Source organism: Anabas testudineus, chromosome 11, assembly GCF_900324465.2.
Source record: "Anabas testudineus chromosome 11, fAnaTes1.2, whole genome shotgun sequence".
Lineage (NCBI taxonomy): Eukaryota > Metazoa > Chordata > Actinopteri > Anabantiformes > Anabantidae > Anabas > Anabas testudineus.
Genome location: NC_046620.1, coordinates 8,457,224 through 8,479,449, shown reverse-complemented (window position 1 = coordinate 8,479,449; position 22,226 = coordinate 8,457,224). Strand labels below are relative to the sequence as shown.

The 22,226-nt window shown below is 38.9% G+C and overlaps 2 protein-coding genes across 8 annotated transcripts in view; both read left to right on the top strand.

The window, feature by feature from the left end:
* The first annotated feature begins 314 nt into the window (after nucleotides 1-314).
* On the top strand, nucleotides 315-6,057 carry ciarta (circadian associated repressor of transcription a). Its single transcript, XM_026348993.1, has 6 exons — nucleotides 315-562; nucleotides 1,637-1,984; nucleotides 2,077-2,152; nucleotides 2,275-2,353; nucleotides 2,469-2,622; nucleotides 2,984-6,057. Exons 2-6 carry the CDS (start codon nucleotides 1,637-1,639, stop codon nucleotides 3,353-3,355), a joined length of 1,029 nt encoding a protein of 342 aa, XP_026204778.1. The 5' UTR covers nucleotides 315-562; the 3' UTR covers nucleotides 3,356-6,057.
* Nucleotides 6,058-6,301: 244 nt separating this feature from the next.
* The window catches only part of celf3a (cugbp, Elav-like family member 3a), a 40,874-nt gene continuing 24,949 nt past the window's right edge, over nucleotides 6,302-22,226 (top strand). For 4 of the 7 annotated variants that reach the window (XM_026347516.1, XM_026347515.1, XM_026347513.1 and 1 more), the window contains exons 1-2: nucleotides 19,227-19,528; nucleotides 22,016-22,193. The gene's annotated coding sequence lies outside the window, so the exon portion shown is untranslated. Of the gene's footprint in view, nucleotides 6,754-11,346; nucleotides 11,477-12,215; nucleotides 12,368-12,498; nucleotides 12,552-12,686; nucleotides 12,814-12,937; nucleotides 13,114-15,265; nucleotides 15,609-16,733; nucleotides 16,935-17,269; nucleotides 17,450-17,538; nucleotides 19,529-22,015; nucleotides 22,194-22,226 lie in introns of those variants that run through there. The other 3 variants (XR_003297984.1, XR_003297983.1, XR_003297985.1) reach the window with 2 other exon arrangements.

The following is a 22,226-nucleotide window of genomic DNA, read 5'->3' as shown; positions in this document are numbered from 1 at the left end:
TTGTTGTCCTCACATGTGTTGCTGCAGCAGCTCCACTGAACCAGGCCAAACGTTACCTAATTTGCGGAGCAGCGCTTCACGCAGATGCGGGCTGCCGCGTGCTCCGCTGCTCGTTCTCCAGCCACACCACCCGCACGTGCCGCTGTCGACAGCGACGTGGGAGCCACGCGTTTATCAGCCAATCGGCGCCGCCGGCGCCGCCAATTGGTCGAGCCCCCGGACCAATGAGGAGCCGCCGTGCCTCTCCCCGGCCAATCGCGGCCCTGTACTTATTCAGCACGTGTAGGGTCCGAGTACTTTCTGTGCAGGTTGGAGCTCTGACAAAGTAAACGAAACACGAGCGGAGAGACGAGAGACAGGGAGGCACTGAGAGGCACTGAGAGGCTGGGTATCAGGCTTCATCAACACGTCGCTGCTCGCAAACACAGCCGATTGCTCCGCTGAGACTACAGCTATAAGGCTTTAAATTGTTCGACGCGTTTAAAAAGCCGCAACGTGCCTTCACAAGCGTTGCAGTTTTGTTTGGGCGTTTTTGCGAATCAGATTCTCCTCCAGTTAGAAGGTAAGAGTCACATTTTTCAAAACAAACAAAAAAAAAATTGCCAGGCAAGGCAATTTTTTTTTTTTTTTTTTTTTTTTGCCTTTTTCTGTTTTTAGGGGAATGTCAATATATTAACCAGCAAGTTATTTCAAATCTGAACTGGCATGTTTGTTTTTATGTATTCCCATAATAGTCGTGACAGGACGTGTGGTCGCATAGTAGATTTTAATCTGCATTGTGTAAAACAGCTGTGTTGTCTCTGGATTCTTTTCTTTTATTAACTTAACTTTTATTAACTATTCTAAAGTGGATTATGGTAAAATTAAGCCTTTTAGTGTTTTGGTGTATACTGCAATGATGTACAGTATAAATCAGATTTTAGAGCTTGTTGATAGACTTTAAATGAGGGAGTGGGGCATCTCAAAAGGAGTTAGAATGTGGCACACAGTATAAAATGAAAAAGCTTTCTGTTAGTGCATTTTGTTCCAAAGATGGTGCTCAGTTTAAAATAGTGACATCACATTTACCGGCTATGGTCAGTGGTTGGATTCAACAGACAACAATCTGCCCACAGCCTTTACAATTTAGCAGAGCCACAGGCTTCTCTACATACTGTAAAACTACCCTTTGGTATTTGTCAGATGAAGAACTTCATGTACTGTATGTCTACGGTGGCATAATTACACTAAAGTAAACTCAGAGATTTGTCAAGTGCAATATTTCTGCTGTTCAGGAAATCTATTCTTTTTTTTTTTAATTCATAAATTGTACATGTGATAGCGGTTATCTTTAAAAGCAGTAATATGAAAACAGTAATCAAATTGCAAAGACATTCCATAAGCCAGAAACGTGAAACGAGACACAAGTAGAAGACAAAAAGAATCTTTTATTAACCTAGGATCACATAAAAGAAATTTGACCCTGCTGATGGAATTTTTTAATATGTTATCATTTACACAATTGGAATAAACAAACAAAAAGTACTACATATGCAACTTCTGTGATCAGTGCCGAAACTATTTTCCATATAATATTTAACTTATAGTTGTTTCTCACCCTCATCTTTTGTCATCTGTTATCTTCTTGTCTCCACAGATGAATTCACTGGGCAATTCTTCCAAATGGGCATGTTATGACTCGCCACCGTCCGCCTCAAGCTTTCTCCTCAGTGAGAGTGACCAGACTGAGGATGAGGCAGATGTCTTCTCAGAGGCAGAGGGGTACAGTGGAAGAGCAAAGTCCCTCTCTGCTAACGAAGGAATAACAGTATCTGCAAATTACCTTGGTTTCGCGGGTCAACCAGAACCTCACTCCAAGTCTAAGTATGACAAGTACAAACACTGCCACAATGAAACTGAGCATCCCAATTCAGCCTCTTCTCCTGGAGCTGCCACATTAGGATCATCATGTGCGACACCAGGGGACCTGGCTTTTGCTCAAAAGGTGACCATGTTTAAACTGATTCCCAGGTTTTTGCTTCAGTATTATACTGTCAGCTGTAGTAGTAAACCTTGTCTTTCTCTTTATTTTTTCAGTGTGCAGATTTGCACAGGTTTATTCGTCCTTTGCTTGAGCTTCTACATGGACTTAAGACAGGACGATTTGACAAAGGTGTGTGGTTGAACAATAATTAATATCATTATTATCTCCTCCCACATTTTAGTGCATCCCAGCCTTTAATGAAATTGTTTACTTGCCTTGACATTTGGATTTTATATTGATGTTGTTGGCAGGTTTAACCAGTTTCCAGCAGAGTGTTGCCATAGATAGATTACAGAGAATTCTTGGAATTCTACAGAAACCTGAAATGGGGTAAGATAAGTCTCATATCTGATATTATAACATTAGTGAAAATGGGGATGTTGTCAACCATTCTCTGCATTATCATTAAAGCTTATTCCTAAACTGTTTCTGTTTATTTCTGCAGTGAGAAGTACCTCCAAAATCTGCTGCAGATAGAAATGATGCTTAAAATGTGGTTCCCTCAGGTGACTTGTCAGTCCACACACACACCAAACCAGACCACCACGCTCAGGCTTTCACAAAACTGGCACCAAAATCAGCTCCACATGCCAGTTAAGGTGAGCACTACATGACTTTACAAGTGTGCATTTATCAAACCATGAAGCTCATGACCAACAGAAAAAAAAAAAAAAACAATACTAAACATTCTTTAGTATTTAATTAAGAAATGTGTGAAATAAAGTTAGACAAAAGAATAAAGATAAAACAATTATGAACAACAGTGCTGTAAAGATTTGGGTGAACTAAATAAAGTATGTAAAGAGGAGGATCGAAAGTATTATGTATCTTTGATAGCAGTCAAGGTCATGTTTACAAGATAATACGATTTGTTATAGTGTGGTTGGGACGAACAGTAGTTTTCCATCAAGACCTTGGTTTGTTATGGTTGTTATTTTTAGTTTTACTTTTCCATTCCAGAAAAGAAAACTGAGCTGGTCTAACCCTGAGGACACTGGCAAAGTCCCAACCAAGCACCATCAACATGAAAAACACGGGAGCTGCCAGGCTTCAGTGTCACTCCACGCTGTTTCCACATGTTTACCTGGGCCACCTAAAAGACGGAAAATTCTCGAGGACGAAGCAGTGAAACCATCTGGGAACAGCTGTACAGCTAGAAACGAGTTTACAGACAGCAATGGTGCTTTAAGCAGACCATATTTTCACAGTAGGAGAGAAAATGAGAATCGGAAACAGTCTCAGATTTCTCTGCCCTCCCCCTGTTGCAGCCCGGCTACGCAGGACAGCTCGGTGTCCTCAAGTGACTCCATTACTACAGATGACTCACCCTAGCTGGCCTTAACCGACCTTGCTACCACGTGGAGGTGCTGCAGCATGCCAGCCAGAGTGAAGGCAGAGGGCGGGTTTCATTACATAAGCATAATGTTAGGCGTAGCTCCAGTCTGCAATGGCTGCAAGGCACGTAAAACTGGAGGAGGAGAGATGCAGGGAGTGCGTCTCATCACCTTATTTCACTCATTGCTCACTCGCGTTCCAGTCTGTCAAGTCACGTCTGTTCGGAGGAGCAAGAGGACTGCGTAGGGGAGTTGAGTGAGGCTTGAGAGACCATCCGTTGTGGACGTATGTTATCAGACAGATACAACGCCACAACTTTTTATTAGAACTCTGTTGACGTGACTAAATCATTGGACACTGCAGATGTTTTATACCACAGCAAATACCAGATTCAACTCAGCTGTCATAGCAGCACAAAGCTGAACTTTTACTTGTACCCTGATTCGACGGTTGGTTAAAACAACTGGATTAATGTAAAATGAAGGTCTGATTAATGAAGAAGCAGAGGGAGAAACACTAATCTGTCAGTAGTATGAATATTTTAATTACATATCTGTGAGTAAGGGAATAGAAAGAATAGAAAGAATATTTAGATATGCAATATTTAAATAATGTTTACTTTCCCTAAAACATGTATATTACTAAACAATGTCCACAAACTACAAGAGATTCTTTTTTAACAGAGTATTACTGGTGACTCTGTCTGAGTAGTAGCATTTCAAACTTGATGGATCTGCTAACAGTGTAAGGAAGGGATGTCTCATTTCATTAAAAACATGTTTACTCGATTTCTCCCCCCTCACATCGTTTCCTCGGCTCTCACCCCAGTTGAACTAAAATGCAAGCAGACATTTAGGACAAATGAGAAGCACTCAGAGTTGATCTGGATTGCACATGGGTTGTTGCACTATATTACCAGGAACTGTACATTGTTTATGTGTAAGAGGATCACTTTTGTATATGTTAACTTTCACTAACTTAAAATACATTGGGAATGCTTTACATATGTAATGTGTTAAAGCAGTCAAGTTTTATTTTTTCAGATTATGGAATGCAGTGGTGATAGTTTAGGGGTTTTATACCACTGGTGAAAATTAGAAGTACCAGATGTCACCCTTATGAAAATAAGGAAACAGAGGATTATTGCTGGCATAGTTTCAACATTTTGTACTCGGTTGTTTGTAAAATATTTATTTTCAAGCAACAATATCCTATTTGCTTGTTCATCGTTCTTGCGTGTGATGAAATATAGCTTTTTTATTTTCACATATTCATACTTTCTGTTGGTTTCATCTTGTGCTCTGAACATTTTGCACTAGTTTCTGTTTCATGAATCATGAGATGATGAATCCAGAGGCCTATTGAGATCTTAATTTATAGTGAAAATAGTTGTTAGTTGTAGCACAGGTGCATTTACAATACATTTAATTATGTAGACAGATCATTAAAAATGACATTTGGGAAGGTTAGACTTGTTATTAACTGCCTTGTTGATTGCAGTGTGAGGTAGAGCAACGGCACAACACTGCTGTTAAAGTGTGCTAAAGCAAGACAATTCTGCATTATCTATCATATGCCCAAAACTTGTAGCTGCATTTAGTGTAAAAGTGTTTTTTACAGTTGGATAAAGAAATGATATGCTTGGTTGGATGTTATTCATTTATGTAGTCAGTGAGATGACCTGTTTTGGTTAAAAAGACTGATGTAATATGTTATTACACCTTTTTTATGGAGGAGTAAACAGGAATGATATTTTGGCTTGTGTGTGTGAATTAGAATTAGTGGATCTGCACTTTGGATGACAATGTTACACACCTGTTACCAACAGAATTGTGGTATTATTCACCACCAGAGCTTTGTTTAAAACGATTAGTATCTTATCCCATCTGCAGACTTGTGCAGTTAAAAAGTGTTTTATACATAGTTAAGTCAAACACTTCATAGGAAAGCTTGTAATTTCTTTAGCTCGTGGTTAACACAAAATGCCTCAAATACTGTGTGTCATTGTGAAGGCCAAGATCAACATCTGTGTCCCATTTAAAATGGATTTGTATTACTACCATGCCGTTAGGAAATTTGTATCATTCAAAGTGCTTTACTATGGATTATGTACCAAGGAATAATATCATTGACATGTGATAAAACTATTTCCTTTGCTGAACTCATAGCATTAGGGCACTTGGCTATGGAATATCATTCATGTTGAATGGCGTTTCATCTCTGGTAGTTTGTCACCAGTCAGCCTTACTTATACGATTTACATACATAAACATGATGGTAAAATGATCATTTCACCACATATGTCATTGCAAACCAAATTTGCAGCTGTGTACATGTACATCTTCCTCAGGCTTCATTGTTGGTCATTTTCATTAGCCTGGGGTTAGGCTATTCAAAATGGAAATAGTGGAGAACAATAGTGTAGTGTTGTTTTGGTTCAATAAAGGCAGCACAGTACACGTTTTACCGTGCTGGGTTACAGATCTGTGAAACATTTGTGAAATAGAAGAACACTGAAAGTAGAGTAAAATGTTTATTCCCCTGTTGTAGGCTATGTTGTTAATTTTCCTTTTTTTTTAGTTTCTTATGTTTTAGTTTTTGTTCTTTTTGTTAGTTGGTTAGATTCTTATAATAAAATTGCCATTATTGGGAAGTGGTTGATACATGCACATATTTTTATATATTAAATAATGTGGTTCATCAAAAAGCAGCTTGTTTGTTGATGTTTGGAGTTAAATACACTCGCAGTCCAAATTATTCTGCATATTTATATTCTAAACATAGTTTATAAACTATAAACATTAACTTCAAGTAAAACATCTACAGTAAATTCCCCTTCCAACACTCCCCTTTGTCACCTGCAGGTGGCGATAACAAACATTCAGCGTCTTCCGTGACGCTGGGTGGCGCCATAATCACGTCGTTTTCACGGAAGTGCCCTTTACCGCTCTACCAGCAACGAGTAAACAGACATCCAGGATGTCGTAAGGCGCTAAGTCCTAGCGGTAAATTGCCAATTTTATAAAGCTGTAGCTGCGAAAGAGGTGGATGTTTTCTAAAGGGACAGACTGACTGAAAACAACACATCGCGCATTTAATGTTTTTAACACTACAATGGCTGAGCGGCTACTGAATGTGGCAACATCTCTGCGACGCTAAGTTAGCATGCTAAGCTAAGTGCTAGCCCCGGCTAACGGAGAACGAGCGAGTTTCTCCGGACATGGCAGCGGGAGCAGCAGCCGCGTCTGGCGGCTCTTTAGAGGCTACTCTAGACAGGAGGTTTCAAAATGTCACAAACACGATGGATTCAATTCAAGGACTGTCGGTGTGGTGCATCGACAACAAGAAGTACCACAGCTTGATTGTGCGACACTGGATGAAGTGTTTGAGGAAAGGTAAGGAGATTTCCTCATGAATGTAACTGACAGTTGTTACTTCAGGGGGTAAAATCCTCTGGATACAACAACCACAGTCCCTTCAGTGGCCTAGAAACTATTATAGAGTATATTAAACGTGCTTATTGATAGATTTGTCCTCTGTTGTAACACCGGGAGAGTTTAAAACGTGCGCTCCTCCAAGCTGGCACCCAATGCCGAGCTGTCATTGGAGAAGATCAGTGCTACACATTTAGTAGTATGTTGATTTTAACTGAGATTAGTTTCAGCCTGAGAGGTCACTAATGTTTAAACTGTTGCTGTCTTAGTTGTTGTTAAAGGTTCACGGTTAACGAGCTACAGCATAGGTCCACACATTTCCAAATAACGTTATGTCTTCACACCAGGTTTTGCTTTCAGTATTCATTCTACCTCTTCATACCTTCATGACCTTTAAAACATTAATTTGCAGCATTAAAAGTTAGTTTTGACTCAAACGCATTTATTTTTCTCACATCTTATTATCTAGTATAGTTTCAGTTTCTCTGCAGCCAAGGCTTGTAACAAGGAAATGAGTACACATAAAGAGATTAAATTGTTTGTTGTTATAATCTCTGCATAAAGATGCCAAACCTTCATTTAGACACAATCTCATTGGTTTTGAAAAGCATTCTTGTGATGTTATGTTGATTCGTGTTTCAGTTATGTAGATAATAACTGCTCGGACACTGAAAATATTAAGTCAAATGAAAACAAATGTTTAGGAAACAACAGGGCCACACACTAAATCTTGTGTCACTGGGATTACCTTGGGATAAATGCTCCTGTATTGTTATTTGTTGGTCCTGAGAGATGTAGAGAGGGAATAATATTGGAAGAAACCTAATTGATTTGATTCACTGAGACTCCTGAAGCGTCATATAAGCCTTAGATAAACTTTTGAAAACATTTTTGCACCAAACAGGAACGGTGGATTTGACCTTGCATCCCAATTAAATTAAAGATGCATTAAATAGAATTACTTTAAAGGTCAGTATGGACAAGAGGAATGATTACAGCAAGCAGAAACTGCTTGAATGTTGTATTGGCCTGGCTATCATTTATGGTTACACTTAAGAAGTTTAAATTATTAAAAGGAGATGTTTGTTTTTATTTTATGTATTTATTAAATGCAGCTCAAAGCTGAATTAAAAGCCCAGGCAAAGGTCGTTGGTCACCACTGCCGGGAAGCCAAAAAGTTTCAGGTTCACTGTGTGGTCAGCAGTTAGTTAGCATTTTGATTACTTGCATGTTTGGTTGGGAATTTGAATGAATGGTTCCAGTATCGTTACATAATTTTGTAGAGGGCCCTAAGACAAGATGTTATTCTAATACTGTTATTTTTAGTTTTTATTGTGCCCACATGCTGGCCTCTAAATAATCTTTACTGACATTTTGGTGTCTATTCTGCATTTATCAAAGGTGCCTTCCTTCATGTGTTGTTTTCACTGTACATAATGTGAAGTCAGAGGCAACATGAGCTGATAAACAAATGTTTTCTCTCAACTTCCATAAAGGTTAATCCAGCCTGGGGGCTACTCTTTTGAGTGTATAGGCTATTTTGATATTTGAGCCTCTTCCATCCTAACAGTGTTGATAAACTGACATCAGAACCACTACCTCAGTCAGGGGTTTTAGTAGTGATCGTAATCTCTTTTATATATTTTAGTTAAATAATAACAATTGAGGATTAGGTGTTGTCCCACTGTAAAATTTTAACTTGTTGTTTCAAAACTTATGTCAAAGGGCTGCTTCAAAATTGTATGTCATGTCAACAAATGCAACTAAATATTATCTTGACTAAGTATTGTATGCTGTGTAAACTAATGTCTTACTTTGGTTAATTTAGATTTATTAGATCTTTGAGCAAGTTAGGGAGTTATTCATATTTAAACATCTATTTTCATTTGAACAATCTGTTGCACAACATTCTTGTTTTATCTAATTTTTAAAATATTTGTTGCCTTATACGCCGTCTGACATTTTCTCAGTTACTATAAATAAATAACTCTTCAAATTGAATAAAACAACCATGTTACTGCTTCTAATTTAATACACTGGCTTCTGCTTGAGCACATAACAATCATGTTAAGCATGTTATAAAAATTAGGGGGTAGGAAAAAATTTCAACACCAACCTCTATCATGATTCACATAGTATGTACTGGTGTGAAAATAAATAACTGTGATCTAATGTATGTATGTATTAAAGACGCACGGCAAGTTTGCATCATGACTTTTTTTCTTCAAAAAACTAAAAAGAACAATATTTTAACAGCATTAACTTCACAAATGTATGCTGGGTAGTCTAATAATATGTTAATGCTAAATTGTTTTGTATTTTATCAACTTTATTTTACAAGTGAATTCTAAAAAAGTACTTCATTTAACTCATAATTTAAAGTAAATATATGTTAAGCTGTCTAAGCATAATGTTTATAAGTTATTTCAATAAAAACTCAAAAATTTAAGTTGAATTATCTTAAAAATATAAAAAACTTGAATATTTAGGTTAACTTAATTCAAAAATGCTTGCCATTTCCTTAAAGATTCAAAATTCTTGAATCAGAATTTACAGTGTAGGATTTTATCGAAACCTGAAATTGATACTTATTAATAATCGTATTATTACAACTGTCAATTTCTGATGCATTTGATATTTATTAATCAATATACCTACTTATTTCAATGGTAAAGCAAACACTTTACCATTATCACTAGAGTAGCCAGAGTTGTCATTTTGAATTTACACGTTACCTGTAAACATTTATCTGTAAATAAAACATTCATGATATACAGACCTATTGCAACCAAAACCCTATTTTCCATATCCATAAGTTGAATTGTTTTAATGCAGTTGACTTGACTTTGTGTGACTCTTACTGGCAGAGATCAAAAGCTTGACACTACTCTTTTACTGCAGTCAAGTGTGTGAGTTTATGAACAGTAACATTTTGTGCTTCTCTGTCAACAGTTGCAGGATTGAGTCATTTTGTGAAGTTTTGTCTTTGTGTTTGGTCTTTTTTGTTTCTTTACTCAATAAGCCATAGAGCTGCTGCAGGATCTGTCAATAAATGACTTGTAGACTTGAGTTACATATATGTATGTGATAAAGTCCATTGCCAGTGGTATGTAAGAGGCCTGGTGCTGGGGCTCTGTCATTTATAGCATATTTAACACAAACTACATTACTCATATTTTGTGTAGTGTATTTTTTTTTCTTTTCTTTTTAATATCAGCAGGGAAATACTTTGTCTCATGATTCTAGTTAGCTCTATGCAGTTACAGAGAAATTGCATTCTGCTGAATGATTCCAAGGTTGGTTGGTAAACTTTGCTTTTAATGGTTGTGGTTGTAGTAGTGTTATAAACTATGATTTTGGTTTGACTGAAAATAGTATGTAAAGTATGTTTCTGTGCAGATTACAACTCTGTCACGTTTTGTTCTGCTGGATTGATCAAACATCTAAACTGTCAAATGTCAGTATCATTTAACTTGTGTATGAAGCAGTGTGTGGTGATGGTGTTTTCGTGAATATGTCTTGTTGTAGTAATCAGTGTTCTGAAGTTTGAGTAAGAAACTTTTTCCAGTACTTGGTGGATTATGGCAAATCTGTGGAAGTTTTGTTTGCAACATTTTATTTATTTGTAAATGCTGGACTATGAGTGGAAACTAGTTTTAAGGAATTAATGTTTAAAATGCTTTGCAGCCTGATAAAATTTTAAACAAGGCCCCTAGTTTCTTGTAGAACTTTTTAAACATGCCTTGAATTGTAGCACTTGCTTCAAGAGGATCTATTAATGGAATTATTTTGCATTTCTACGCCTTGATGAAATAATGTCTGTAGCACAGTTGCTAAAGTTGGCAGATTTCTTGGAATGATTGTCTGATTTCCGCACTTGTTCTTTGATGAGATAATTGGATTGTGCATTTGAGATGTTTGCTGTTTTTGGTGTGATGTAACCAAGTAGGCTGTTGTGTGTCTCCCTCTGAAAACCAGTTTTCATCAGAAAAACAAAAATGACAAAAATACTGATCAGGCATATGTTATTTTAGAGTCTTATGTTGGTTAAATGCCATAAAGGCATTGATCACAAACTCTTTTAGAAGATTTTCCTTCCCATCATTTAGATCTATAATTAAGCAAATGTAACGACGGAGAACTAATCAGTCACAATTTTAATAATAATTAATTGAGATTTTTGTCATGTATTAATCTACAATTAATGGTAGCTGTATTGTTATTGTTGTGTTAAATGAGCACAAAACAGTTAATATTTACAGCTTAACTGGTCAGACAAGATTGTGGTGACAAATTTTAAGTCCCTTTTATCATTTTATAGAGTAAATGATTAAATTACCTTAAAGATCGTCAGTGCATTGCAGATACACTACTGATGTCTATAAATGCTGTATTTAAAAACTGTTCACAGATGGTTATTTGGACTTAACCCATCACTTCAGTCTTGGACTTGGACTTGAACCCATTTTTCAGGTTATTTGGACATAACCCCACCCTCAACAGAGCATCTGCCTCTCCAGCAACTAACATTTCTGTCTCTCTGTCCTCTAACAGCTGATGCCTCACACAGACTCAATCTGTTTTACCTCGCCAATGATGTCATTCAGAACTGTAAAAGGAAAAATGCCATCGTCTATCGTACGGCATTCGCTGAAGTGCTTCCAGAAGCATTCTTGCTGGTCAAGTAAGTTGTTTGCAGAGAGGTGATTGTATGAAGAGGTCATCTAGGTGTGGGTGAAAAAGCAATATTGGTAATAGTTACGAAAAAATCCCACAATACCATGCATCTTTGGTCTTTTTGTATGTGTTCAGCACAGTCAAGCTAGTGAGTTATGTAGCCAACACATATATGACCAAAACAGGGAAAACACTTTTTTTTTTTTAAATAGCCCAACATCCCAAATCAAAGCTTTTGCTTTAATTGGCCTGATAATCTGTATGTACAATACTTTACCTTTAAATAAAAAAGATACACAGGGAAAATGAAAGAAAGAGAGCAACAGAGGAGTTATCCCACTTACAGATCCACAGATATGTAATAGATACACAGTATATTTAAATTATAAACTGTCAGGATGGTGACACTATTTATACTTACATTTAGTCATGTGGTAGATACTATAGAGATTAATGGCCTGCCTTCAAGTGAAGACATGGGAAAGGACACACTGCACACATACACAGCAGGTATAACCCAAGCACCCCATTCACACACAGGGAGTGGAGTAGAAAACAGACACACAGAGGAAGGGAGAGAAAAGGAAGAAGATGACAGCATTGTCCTGCCTTTATAAATTTATTTTCACTTCTGTCCTTACATGTCTTTTAGTCATTCAAAGAAACTCCTCACGTAATATTAAAATAAATACTGAAAGTTATGGCCTTCCTTGCTCTTAAGCTGTCACCTTTTTTCCTTTCGGTAGTCGTGACGGTGACCCCAAGGTGATTAAATCGCTGGAAAGGATACTCTCCATCTGGGAGGAAAGGGGTGTCTATTCAGGGACACTCATTGCTGATCTTAGGAGTAGCTTAGTCAAAGAGGAGTCCCCTCCTGAAACACCTGTGGAGCAAAAAAGTAAGTGTGTGTACTTTCTTTTTAATTTCAATTTATTACTAAAATACTGAATGTGGCACAGCTGTGGGGGGTAATAAGTATTTTTGTATTTTCTGCTATCTGAAATTGTTTTACTTTTATTTTTTTTAAAGCTCCAATTGAGTCTAAAGCAGATCTACAATCCAAGATTGTTGCAGAGTTTGTGGTAAGCAAAAAAAGATTTAATGTTGTAATTTTTCAGTTAGCAAAATATAGTTATGCTTAGAGTTGTCCTTACTTTCTCCTTCACTCAAATGTTGTGTTGTCCTGACACTGTGACTGACTGCTCCCCCTGCTGTAGCCCCAGGCTCTAATAGACCAACTGTCTAAGTACATAAGATCTGTGGAGGAGGTGGACCTGAGAGAAAAACAGCTGGCAGCTATGAGGGTTGACATCTGCAGTTCTGATGCCCTCAAGAAACTCAAAGGTACCTAAATGAGTCATCATTGACTGCTGTACTGTAAAAACCTACTGCAACACACTAATAAGCTTTGGCTGTAAGATCATCCAGCATTTTTATGTATGTGTCTCTTTCTCATTGATTCTTACAGATAAGGCTGGGGGAAAGAAGTTCTCTAAGGACTTTGAAGAAGGAAGTGCACAGCTACAGGAGTTTGTGAAGTTTCTTGAAAAGCAAAGTAAAACAGGGCCTCCTGTCCTGCAGGCCCTCAGAAATGCGGATATCTTCTATGAAATGCAGTACAACGAGGTCAAGATTGTTGCCAATGTAAGTGACAGATGGATTAATAGTAAGATATTTGTATTTATTATTCATTTTGTGTTAATTGAATTCAATTAAACTCACAGCTGCAGTGAGAGGCACTCACTGCACTCAATTTGATGTTACAGTATATTTTCATTCAAAAACATGGTTATTTCTATGTGAGTCTAACATTTTGACTTGTAGTGTACATAGCAAACTATATGTTGACCTGTTCAAAATATCCTCCAAACAACTTCAAACAGTATTTCCTTTTTGGACATTTGAGCACGGCACACATTTGTCATGGCATTGTTTCAGTAAGCTTTTACAATGTTAACATTTATTCCCATCCCGAGTTGCATTCATGGGAGAGTCAGATCTCTGCTCAAAGTCTTCTCCAGCACATCCCAAAGATTCTCAGTGGGCTTAAGGTTTGCACTCGGTGGTGGCCAATCCATGTGTTATGTTCCCTGAACCACTCTTTCACAATTTGAGCCAGATGAATTCTGGTATTGTCATCTTGAAATATGCCCATGACATCAGGGAAGAAAATAATCCATTGATGGAATAACCTGGTCATTCAGTATATTCATGTAGTCAGCTGACCTCATTCTTTGGACACATAATGTTTCTGAACCTGACCAACTGCAGCAACCCCAGATCATAGCACTGCCCCCACAGGCTTGCACAGTAGACACTAGTCATGATGATCACTTCACCTGCCTCTCTTCTTACCCTGAGACACTCATCACTCTGGAACTGGGTGAATATGGACTCATCAGACCACTTGACCTTCTTCCATTGGACAGTTCTTAACTCAGTTTTAGTAGTTTCATCAATCTCCTCAGATGTTTTCTTTGCTTGATGCCAATAACTTGACTCTTCTGAAACAGATTTTCCACGACCACAGAATGTGATTTCCGACATGGTTGTTTAAGAAGTTAGAAGCTACTCACTGCATCAGTTAATGTTAAATAACTTGTTACCAGCTGAAAAATAATCATCCATGCAGTAATTATCCAATGGGAGGCTCTTACTTATTTGCTTAGTTAAATCCAGGTGGTGACTTCTTTTTTGGACGAGCAGTGTATTTAGACCCTGAACTCAGTACTGTGTAGAAGCCTCTGTCAGCAATTTCATCTATAGTCTCTCCAAGCTTTTCACACCTGGATTTGACAAGTGTATACAATGATTTCTGGATGATGTTCCACAGGGTATAAGTCTGGACTTGGGTCCAGCTTCTCAAGGAAAGGTCAGACTTGCCTTCTCCAGCTTGGTCTTGGATGTATGTTATGCTGCTGTCACCTCAGTCTCAAGTCACATGCACTCCAGAAGAAATGTTTTGGTCTCTGCTGCTGAGAAACTGTCTATAGCATTGCACTGCCACCACAAGTCTTCACCACGGGGTTTGTATTAACCAGATAAGCTTTTGACTCATCAGACAAGAGAGTCTTTTTGCTTATGCTCTCACAATCCTATAAATTATACGCTCCAAGTAGGTTGTCATATGCCTGTCTAGCCACTCTACTGTAAAGGCCTAAATGCTGGAGTGCTACTGAGATGGTGGTTGTTCAGGCCTTTGGTTCTTGGTCACCTGTCTGACGAACATCCTTCTTGAATGGTTACTTGGTTTGGCCTGATGGACCCCTCTAGGAAGAGCACTGGTGGTTCCAGGCTTACTGAGGTCACTGTACTTCTGGAAACACTCCTGGAAATTAGTTTATTTCCTGATCTATGCTTGTTACAATTTTCGTGTAGAGGTCCACAGAGAGTTCCTTAAGCTTCATGGCTTGAAAAGATGCTTTCATTGTGTTGCGGATAAATATTGCGTGTAGTGTTGAAGATTTTAGTCTAATCTTTAAATTTACAACACAACAGAGTGTGCAGTAAGTAACGTGGTCTGAAAAAACATTTGAAAGTGCCTCAACATAAGTATATATACAGTAGATTAACTACACATACAATAAGTTAAATATAAACCGTCAGAGGTGCACATTGCAGGTAATGTAAATACAGAAATCCGCTCTTGAAATTACCAGTCACCTTGACTTAGCAGGAAAAAAGCAAAAAGTATTTCATATGTGTGTTAAACTGTAAACTGTCTCTTAAAAGCTGTTGGTAAATTGTTTAAATAAAAAAAATTGTATGCTAATACACCATTACCTCCCCTCCAAAGGCCTACCAAACTTTTGCTAACCGGGTGTTGCACCTCAAGCGTAAGCTGGACACCCTGAAGGCCACATTACCTGACCTGGATGAGTCACCCATCCCTTCACCCTCTGCAGATGCACCATCTCCTACGGGCTCTGAGTCCCCTTTTCGAGGTCTGGATTTGGCCCACCCAGATCCAGATCTTGATGGCTCTGCTATGGATGATGATGCAGAGCCACCGGCTCCAAGCCCTCTGTCCTCACTGGGTGGATCCCCCAGACCAACAGAGGCTCTTGGTGACAATGACAATCGTGAAGTGGAGGACATGGACCTCTCTGAGGAAGAAATGGACAGCGGTGGCATTATAGGTAAGGAGTGGGCTGACAGCACAACGAGGGCCTTATAATGCAATATTAAAGGATATTTTAATTAAATTAATTCAGATACTTGGATTCAAGACAAACAAGTTATAAAACAAGATAAAAACAGATAAACCCAATAAAATTAAACTGGTTAAAAAACAAAACAAAACGCTACAACACCTCCATAATATGTTTACCTTTTATACTTTTGCTATTCACAAGTCAAACTGAATTCTTTGTTTTTTTTTTTATCAAAATGAATCTGCAGTTTGCCATAGATTATATGTGTTATACTATTTGTTTTATATAATTTAGCCACAGAAAAGTTTTAGTTTATTATGTAGTACATTATGGAGTAGCCTCTGAGTGTGACAAAACACTTTACTTGTGATACACAGTAATATTAGTTCACAAGAGCAAGACAGTATTTTTACACTATTTAAGAAATCTTTATTGATGAACTATATGACTCCCAAAACATACTTTACTCTACTGAAAATCGGTAAACAGTTCAGGGGCATTTGATTTTTCTACTGTGGCAACAGTTGAGATTTTATGGCAGTAACTATGTCTCCTGCACTGTGATCAAGTGAGCCATGGTTCATCTTTACATGGTCACACCATCTGTCACTATAGTTAGTGTGCATGTGTTATAAATATAAATATGTTAAATATACGATAAAATCGCTTTGACACAGCGAGGAGCAATGACTGGGGTCACTTTTAGCCAAGGTCTCCTCACAGTGCTAAAATATTGTACTTGTCACTCTGCCTGCTTCCATTATGTACCCAAAACATGCCACACAAATTTTTTAAAAGTGGCACAAGCATCTTTTATTCTAATTTCACTGATAACTGGTTCTGTTATGTACTGATGTCGTGAGACAGCTTTTATCATGGCACAAGATCTCACTCTACCTCTAGTAGGGCTTAGGCATCTAGCTGTTGTATGTGATGCTCACTTCACACTCGGGGTACAGCAGCTGTGCAGATCTGAAAATTGGATTTGTAGTATATTTGTGAAAAAGTACATATAATATAATTACTCCTATCTAGCATCATTAAATATTGTACAGTGCTTATCTGTCCAACCTCTTTCTTAAGGCTTTTGCATCATATTTTTATCCTCAGTTGAGGAGCAGATTCAGAGTCGCACCCGCACAGAGACGTCTACTCCAGTCTCTACAACGAAAGACTCATCAGCTGCACCAGAGCTGACCTTTAAACAGGTCACGGACCCTGTAGCCACTACTGCAGCAACTGTGGCAAATGTTGACCTGAGTAAAATTGGTTCCATCCTCAACAATTTAAGCTCAGTCATGAAGAATACAGGTGAGAAATTTAAAAAACAGGTGGAAATGTGGAGTTGAAACTGTCTTAACGTCACTCCATGTCTCTATTAAACTCTTTCAAAAATAAAAATAAAAAATTATAAGGTGTGAAAAATTTCCTCGGCATTGATGACTATTAAAGAACTTTGAAAATGTAATGTGTGATGGGAACCCACACATAAATGTCTAAATTTAACTTTGCTTTTGTTATCACTTTTCTTGGTATAAATATGGTCTGAATATCTCAGTTTTAACTGTCATCTCTATGAAATCGTCCAGAAATTATTAGTTATTGTAATTTTTCAGTTAAAGTAAGTCCCTCTGCCAATCATTCAGGACCATTAGTGGAAAGTCATCCTGCAGCAGCTCCCACTGGCTCCTCAGTGAAGACCACATCTGCCTCTGTGGCTTCTCAAGATGCTAGTTCACTGACAAACATCCTCTCGAAGGTCGATATGAGTCCTGCAGAGCTCCTCAGTGCTCTGTCCAAAGTCCAGGGCCAAGGCAGTCTTGATGGTGAGAAAAGGAACTGCTCTGCCTATTTTAAAAGCTTACACTTGGTTTATATATCTCAATGTTTATGTTTTTTTTCTTTCTTCGCTTAGGCATCACTTCTCTTCTGAGCAGCCCATCTGCAATTATCTCATCAGACTCCTGCACTACAGGCAAGATTTCTTCCTCTTCCTCATCCACATCTGCATCAGTAGTACCCTCTCAGAGCCTGTCTCTCTCCTCTGCACCTGTGCCTTCGTCATACAGCTCAGCTTTACTGCAGAGCACAAGCTCCCAAGCCCTTCAGACTTCCAACCCCGCCTCTGCCCTGGTCCAGGCTCTCCATAGAGACATGGACTTGACAACAGAGCCAGAGCCATCCTTATCTTCTAAGAGTTTAGAGTCTAAAATCCATAGCTTCCTTCAAGGGAACCCTGCTTTCAGTTCATTTGATCTGGGGTTTTCTACAAACCCAGTGCTGGGAGGGGATAGTTTCAGCCCAGTAACTGGTACAGACACCCAGGATGGGACACCAGTGCGAGATGAGGGTGGAGGCACACCAACTCAGGATGAAATCAAGCCTGTGGTGGTCCCATTTACTTCCAACACAAATCAGTTATCTGTTGGAGAAACTGCTAAAACGGCCCAACAGAGCAGTACTCAGCAGAACCCCAGCCAACCCCCACAGCAAAGTCTCTTGCGGCCAGGTGTGGCACAGAATGGGCAGCTCTATCAGTCACACCCTTATGGCATACAGGAGATGTCCGATGGTATCACTGCACCTGTTGCACATTACCAGCAGATATCTCCACAAATAGGGGGGCCGGTGCCTGGTGAAAGAGCCCCAGGCATTGCCATGAGTGAAAGGAGTTGGTATAATGACACTTACCCAGAAGGCAACTCTCAGCATCCCCGAGGCTATGTGACAGTGCCTGGGGGAGCTGGAGAAAACTTGGCATCTGGACTTTATCCATGCCAAACAGAGCAAACTCAGGAACCTCAAGACTTGGCCTCCCAGCAGGTCACAACTACATCTTCTACTTTCTTCAGAAGCAACCTCCCTCCTGTCCCACATTTACCTCCCCCTCCTCATGTGTTTGAAGCCCCTCCAGCTGCAACCAGCGGTATTATGATTCCCCCAGAGCAGCAGCCGATTCCCTGTGCAAACACAGCGGAAATGACAGGGGCCAGAGGCGACAGTGTCATCAGCGGGATGGTGGTGCACGACCATCAGCACAAGTCCATGTTTCATCCAGACGATTCACTGTATGAATTCGACCGACCATGTCCTCGTCCACCTGAGGATTTACACCCTCACCCAGAAGATTTACGTTACCAGGAGGAGCGTGAGCATTACCATGACGAGCTCCGCCGTCACGATGCCCTTTTCTTTCAAGACGACCCTTACCACCACCCAGACGAGCGGTATCGCAGGGCAGGCAGCCCTCCACATCACTACCCCAGAGGTCGAGGGCACCTCACTCCCCCACTCTCACCCTCAGAGGACCCTTACTACACCCACACTCATCAGCAGTACAGCCCTCCTCCTCCTCATTATGCTCCAAGAAGACCACCACCACCACCTCATCTGGAAATCCGTCATCCTGGTCTACGACCACCACATCGACTTCCACATCGACCTCCTCACCCAGGACACCACCCACACCCCAGAGGACCCCCACGTGCACCCTTTCCTCATTTCCATGGCCCAGATCCAAGACTAAGAGGCAAACGTCCAGGTCCAAGGGGACCAATGTTTCCCCCCAAGAGACCCTTTCCACCCCCACGGTACTGACTGGACAGCCCGCTTTGAGCTCCCAAGATCACTGTGGATACCATGAAAGCAGGGGCAGAACTTATAGACTGTGTTCCACACTGAAAATCTGAAATGGAAAATGTGGGTGGATAATACGTGCAGATACTGAGATAATGAAAAGAATTAATTCACCATCGACAAGAAGAAAGATAAAATGCAGATGAATAAAACAGTTTTACAAAGTTTTGGAGAACAACAGACAAGTCCACAAGATGTAAAGGAAAACGAAGGCTCTGAGAGGGCTGCTGAGCTGAGGAGTGAAGACAGAAGACTAAAGGAAGTAAGAGGTGGTTATATATATAATTCACTTTTTGTGTTATTTGCCCCAGTATGAAGCTTTGCACTGAATAAGAAATATCACTTCGAGATAGGTCAGAGTGTGTGCATGGTATGAGTGTGTGCATGCGGTTAAGTATAAGTCAACTAGTCCCAGGCCGTTCCTCATTTTTTCCCCAAGTTTAATCTGAAGATAGTTATTTGTCCTAAGAGTCTAAGAAAAGAATGTAGCTGGTGCGTGTTTCTGCGGTTATTTAGTTTTTTAATGAGCAGTGATGACTTCTTCTCTTCCATATCAGCAGTATCCCAGTAGCTTTTGATAAAAGATCAATTAAACTGCGGGTATGAAACAGAACAGAGTGTATGTTGTAGAATTTCTGTTCCCTCTACAAAACACAAATAGCATATTTGGGAAAGTTATTTTTCATTGTTTGAACTTCGAATGTTATATTTATGGAGCACTGCTCTCTCTACAAGTGCGTAAGATCCCTTCGGCGTTAGTTTTACGTCTCGTTAAGTTCCTGGAAGGAGAGCGGCACAAGTCTAGTCAAAGAGCCTTCAACGCCGACGCAGAAGAAGTGCATTTTTGGAGGGAATGACGATTTTCGTCTTCATTTTCATTTTACTTGTACTGAATAATAAAAATCTGAGTTTGACAAGTTGTGTTGTTTCTTTTCTGTCCTTTGATTCTGTTGCACCACTGCCCTAAATGTCAAGCCATCATCTATACATAACATTTAACTGTGTACAAGTAAATTTAGCTTTTCAGTGTCTCATTAATTATTAAAATAAATTCAGTTTACATTACAGAGTTTATTGGTACTGCTCCTTAAAGTCAGGTTTTATATTTTAATACTTAGGTTAATACTCAAAGTACTTGTTTCCTTCTAGGTATAAAATAGGTTTTTGTTACTGTAAAAGTTCATACCTGAGATAAAAGCAATGTTATACCTCTATGTAAATAGTAACTTGTTGAGGAATACAATGCTTTTTGTACCACTTAGGTACTCTGTGTTACTACAAATATCCAATAATTTGTTAAGATAAATATGTAAAAAAAACATAGTTGAGTACTTCAACCAGTGTGGACTTTGCTCAGTGGCTTTGTTTAATTTAATAAAATCTAAAAAGCCTAAGTTACTCAGGAGGGAGAGGAGTCTGGACTTTTCCTCCGTTTAGTTTTTCTGTTACTCGTACAATCAAAAAGTTGGTTAAAGATTTCGGATTAGACTGAGAACAAGAATGGATTTGTACACGGGCTTTTAATTGAGTCCATTATTCTTACTTTGTTCTCCACTGATTACATAGTTAAAACATTACTTCAGTGCTCTGTCCTTCGAGTGTTAAAATAATTTATCCTAGTTTATCTTCTCAATGTTCTAAGTCTGCTTTTCCTAGAAAGTGGAGCTAGAGATGGACTAAATCTGTTTATTCAGAATGTGTACATTTAATGTTATATCCATTTTTAAAGTCCTCCTTCACATCCAGGTCAGCGTTTCAGTCCTGGAGGTGGAATCATTGCTGATTCTTTATGTTTCACACAGGGATTCAGTTCGAACAACAAGTTTGCAAAGATAATCAGTGAGATTTATAGGGCTATTACAAAAAAAGGTATTAAAAGTCCCAGTTGATGAATCAGTTTGCAGAAAACAAATTGACCATAGTTAATTAAAATATTGAACTTTAAAATCATATAACTCCTGTTAAATACAATCTGAATAGTTTTATGTTATAAAAAGAATGATCTGCTTATTGTGTTAATTTAAGTAGTAGATATTCTTTTTAGGATGACTCCATTTATTACCTACCTGTACACTGGCTGAGTTTTGTGGTTTCTGTCTTGTACTATAACTTTAAACCTTTACTTTGTAGTCAAAATCAAATAACGAGGCCTTTAAATAAACATTTTCCATTCACATTTAAGCTCTGGTTGCTTCTTGAATATGTCGTTCTTACTGACTAATCTGCTCGCTTGACTTCACACTTGATTTAATTAGTCCTCGGCGCGTTTAGAGAAACCACTCGTGATTTTTATTGGGAAGTTTTCTTCATGCGCTTCTGCAGAAATACGGAGAGATTAAAACATAAAGCGAAAAACAAAGTTAATCCGACGCCTTTATTATGGCGTTTTCGACGTTTTAGAGGTGGATAAAAAAAACCAAAAAAAAAAAAAAAACATTTGGTTAATGAATGTAGAGAAATAAGCTGACAGATGCTGAATGCACTTTGAAACAGTGCGACCAGCTCAGGTGCGGCAGCCATCGCCAGATGTCAGCAGATCTTTCCAGGAGCACTTGCGCTTTATTTGGCAGCCATAAAAAACTAAAAGATGCGTTTACTTCTGCAGAATTGTCGGGTTTGTCAGGGTGCACTGAAATCTTTAAAGTGTGCCTTATGATTGGTATTTTCTTATTTGGCTTGTTTGAATGTTGTGCTTGAATTTTAATCTATTTCCTGCTTCCCCCTCTTGCCTCCTTTCTCCTTGTTTTCATCCTCAGGGATCCACAGAGCCACACCTCGACGCGTCTGATGTGATGGCAACCTTTTCCATATGTTAACTGATTGAAGTCAGGGGCGGTGATGCTGCTGGTGGCTCTCTCCTCTTTGAATCCCGCGTCGCTTTCCACTGATGGCTTTTCAAGTCTTGACATGAAGGCAGTGCACCGCTGCAGCTGGGTAAGAACTGCAGTTTAATACATCAACAACAGC

Coding starts and splice junctions, on each gene's coding strand:
- ciarta (XM_026348993.1), top strand. CDS start 1,637: ATGAATTCACTGGGCAATTCTTCCAAATGGGCATGTTATGACTCGCCA. Junction 1,985..2,076: donor ACCTGGCTTTTGCTCAAAAG/GTGACCATGTTT, acceptor TTATTTTTTCAG/TGTGCAGATTTGCACAGGTT. Junction 2,623..2,983: donor AGCTCCACATGCCAGTTAAG/GTGAGCACTACA, acceptor TTTCCATTCCAG/AAAAGAAAACTGAGCTGGTC.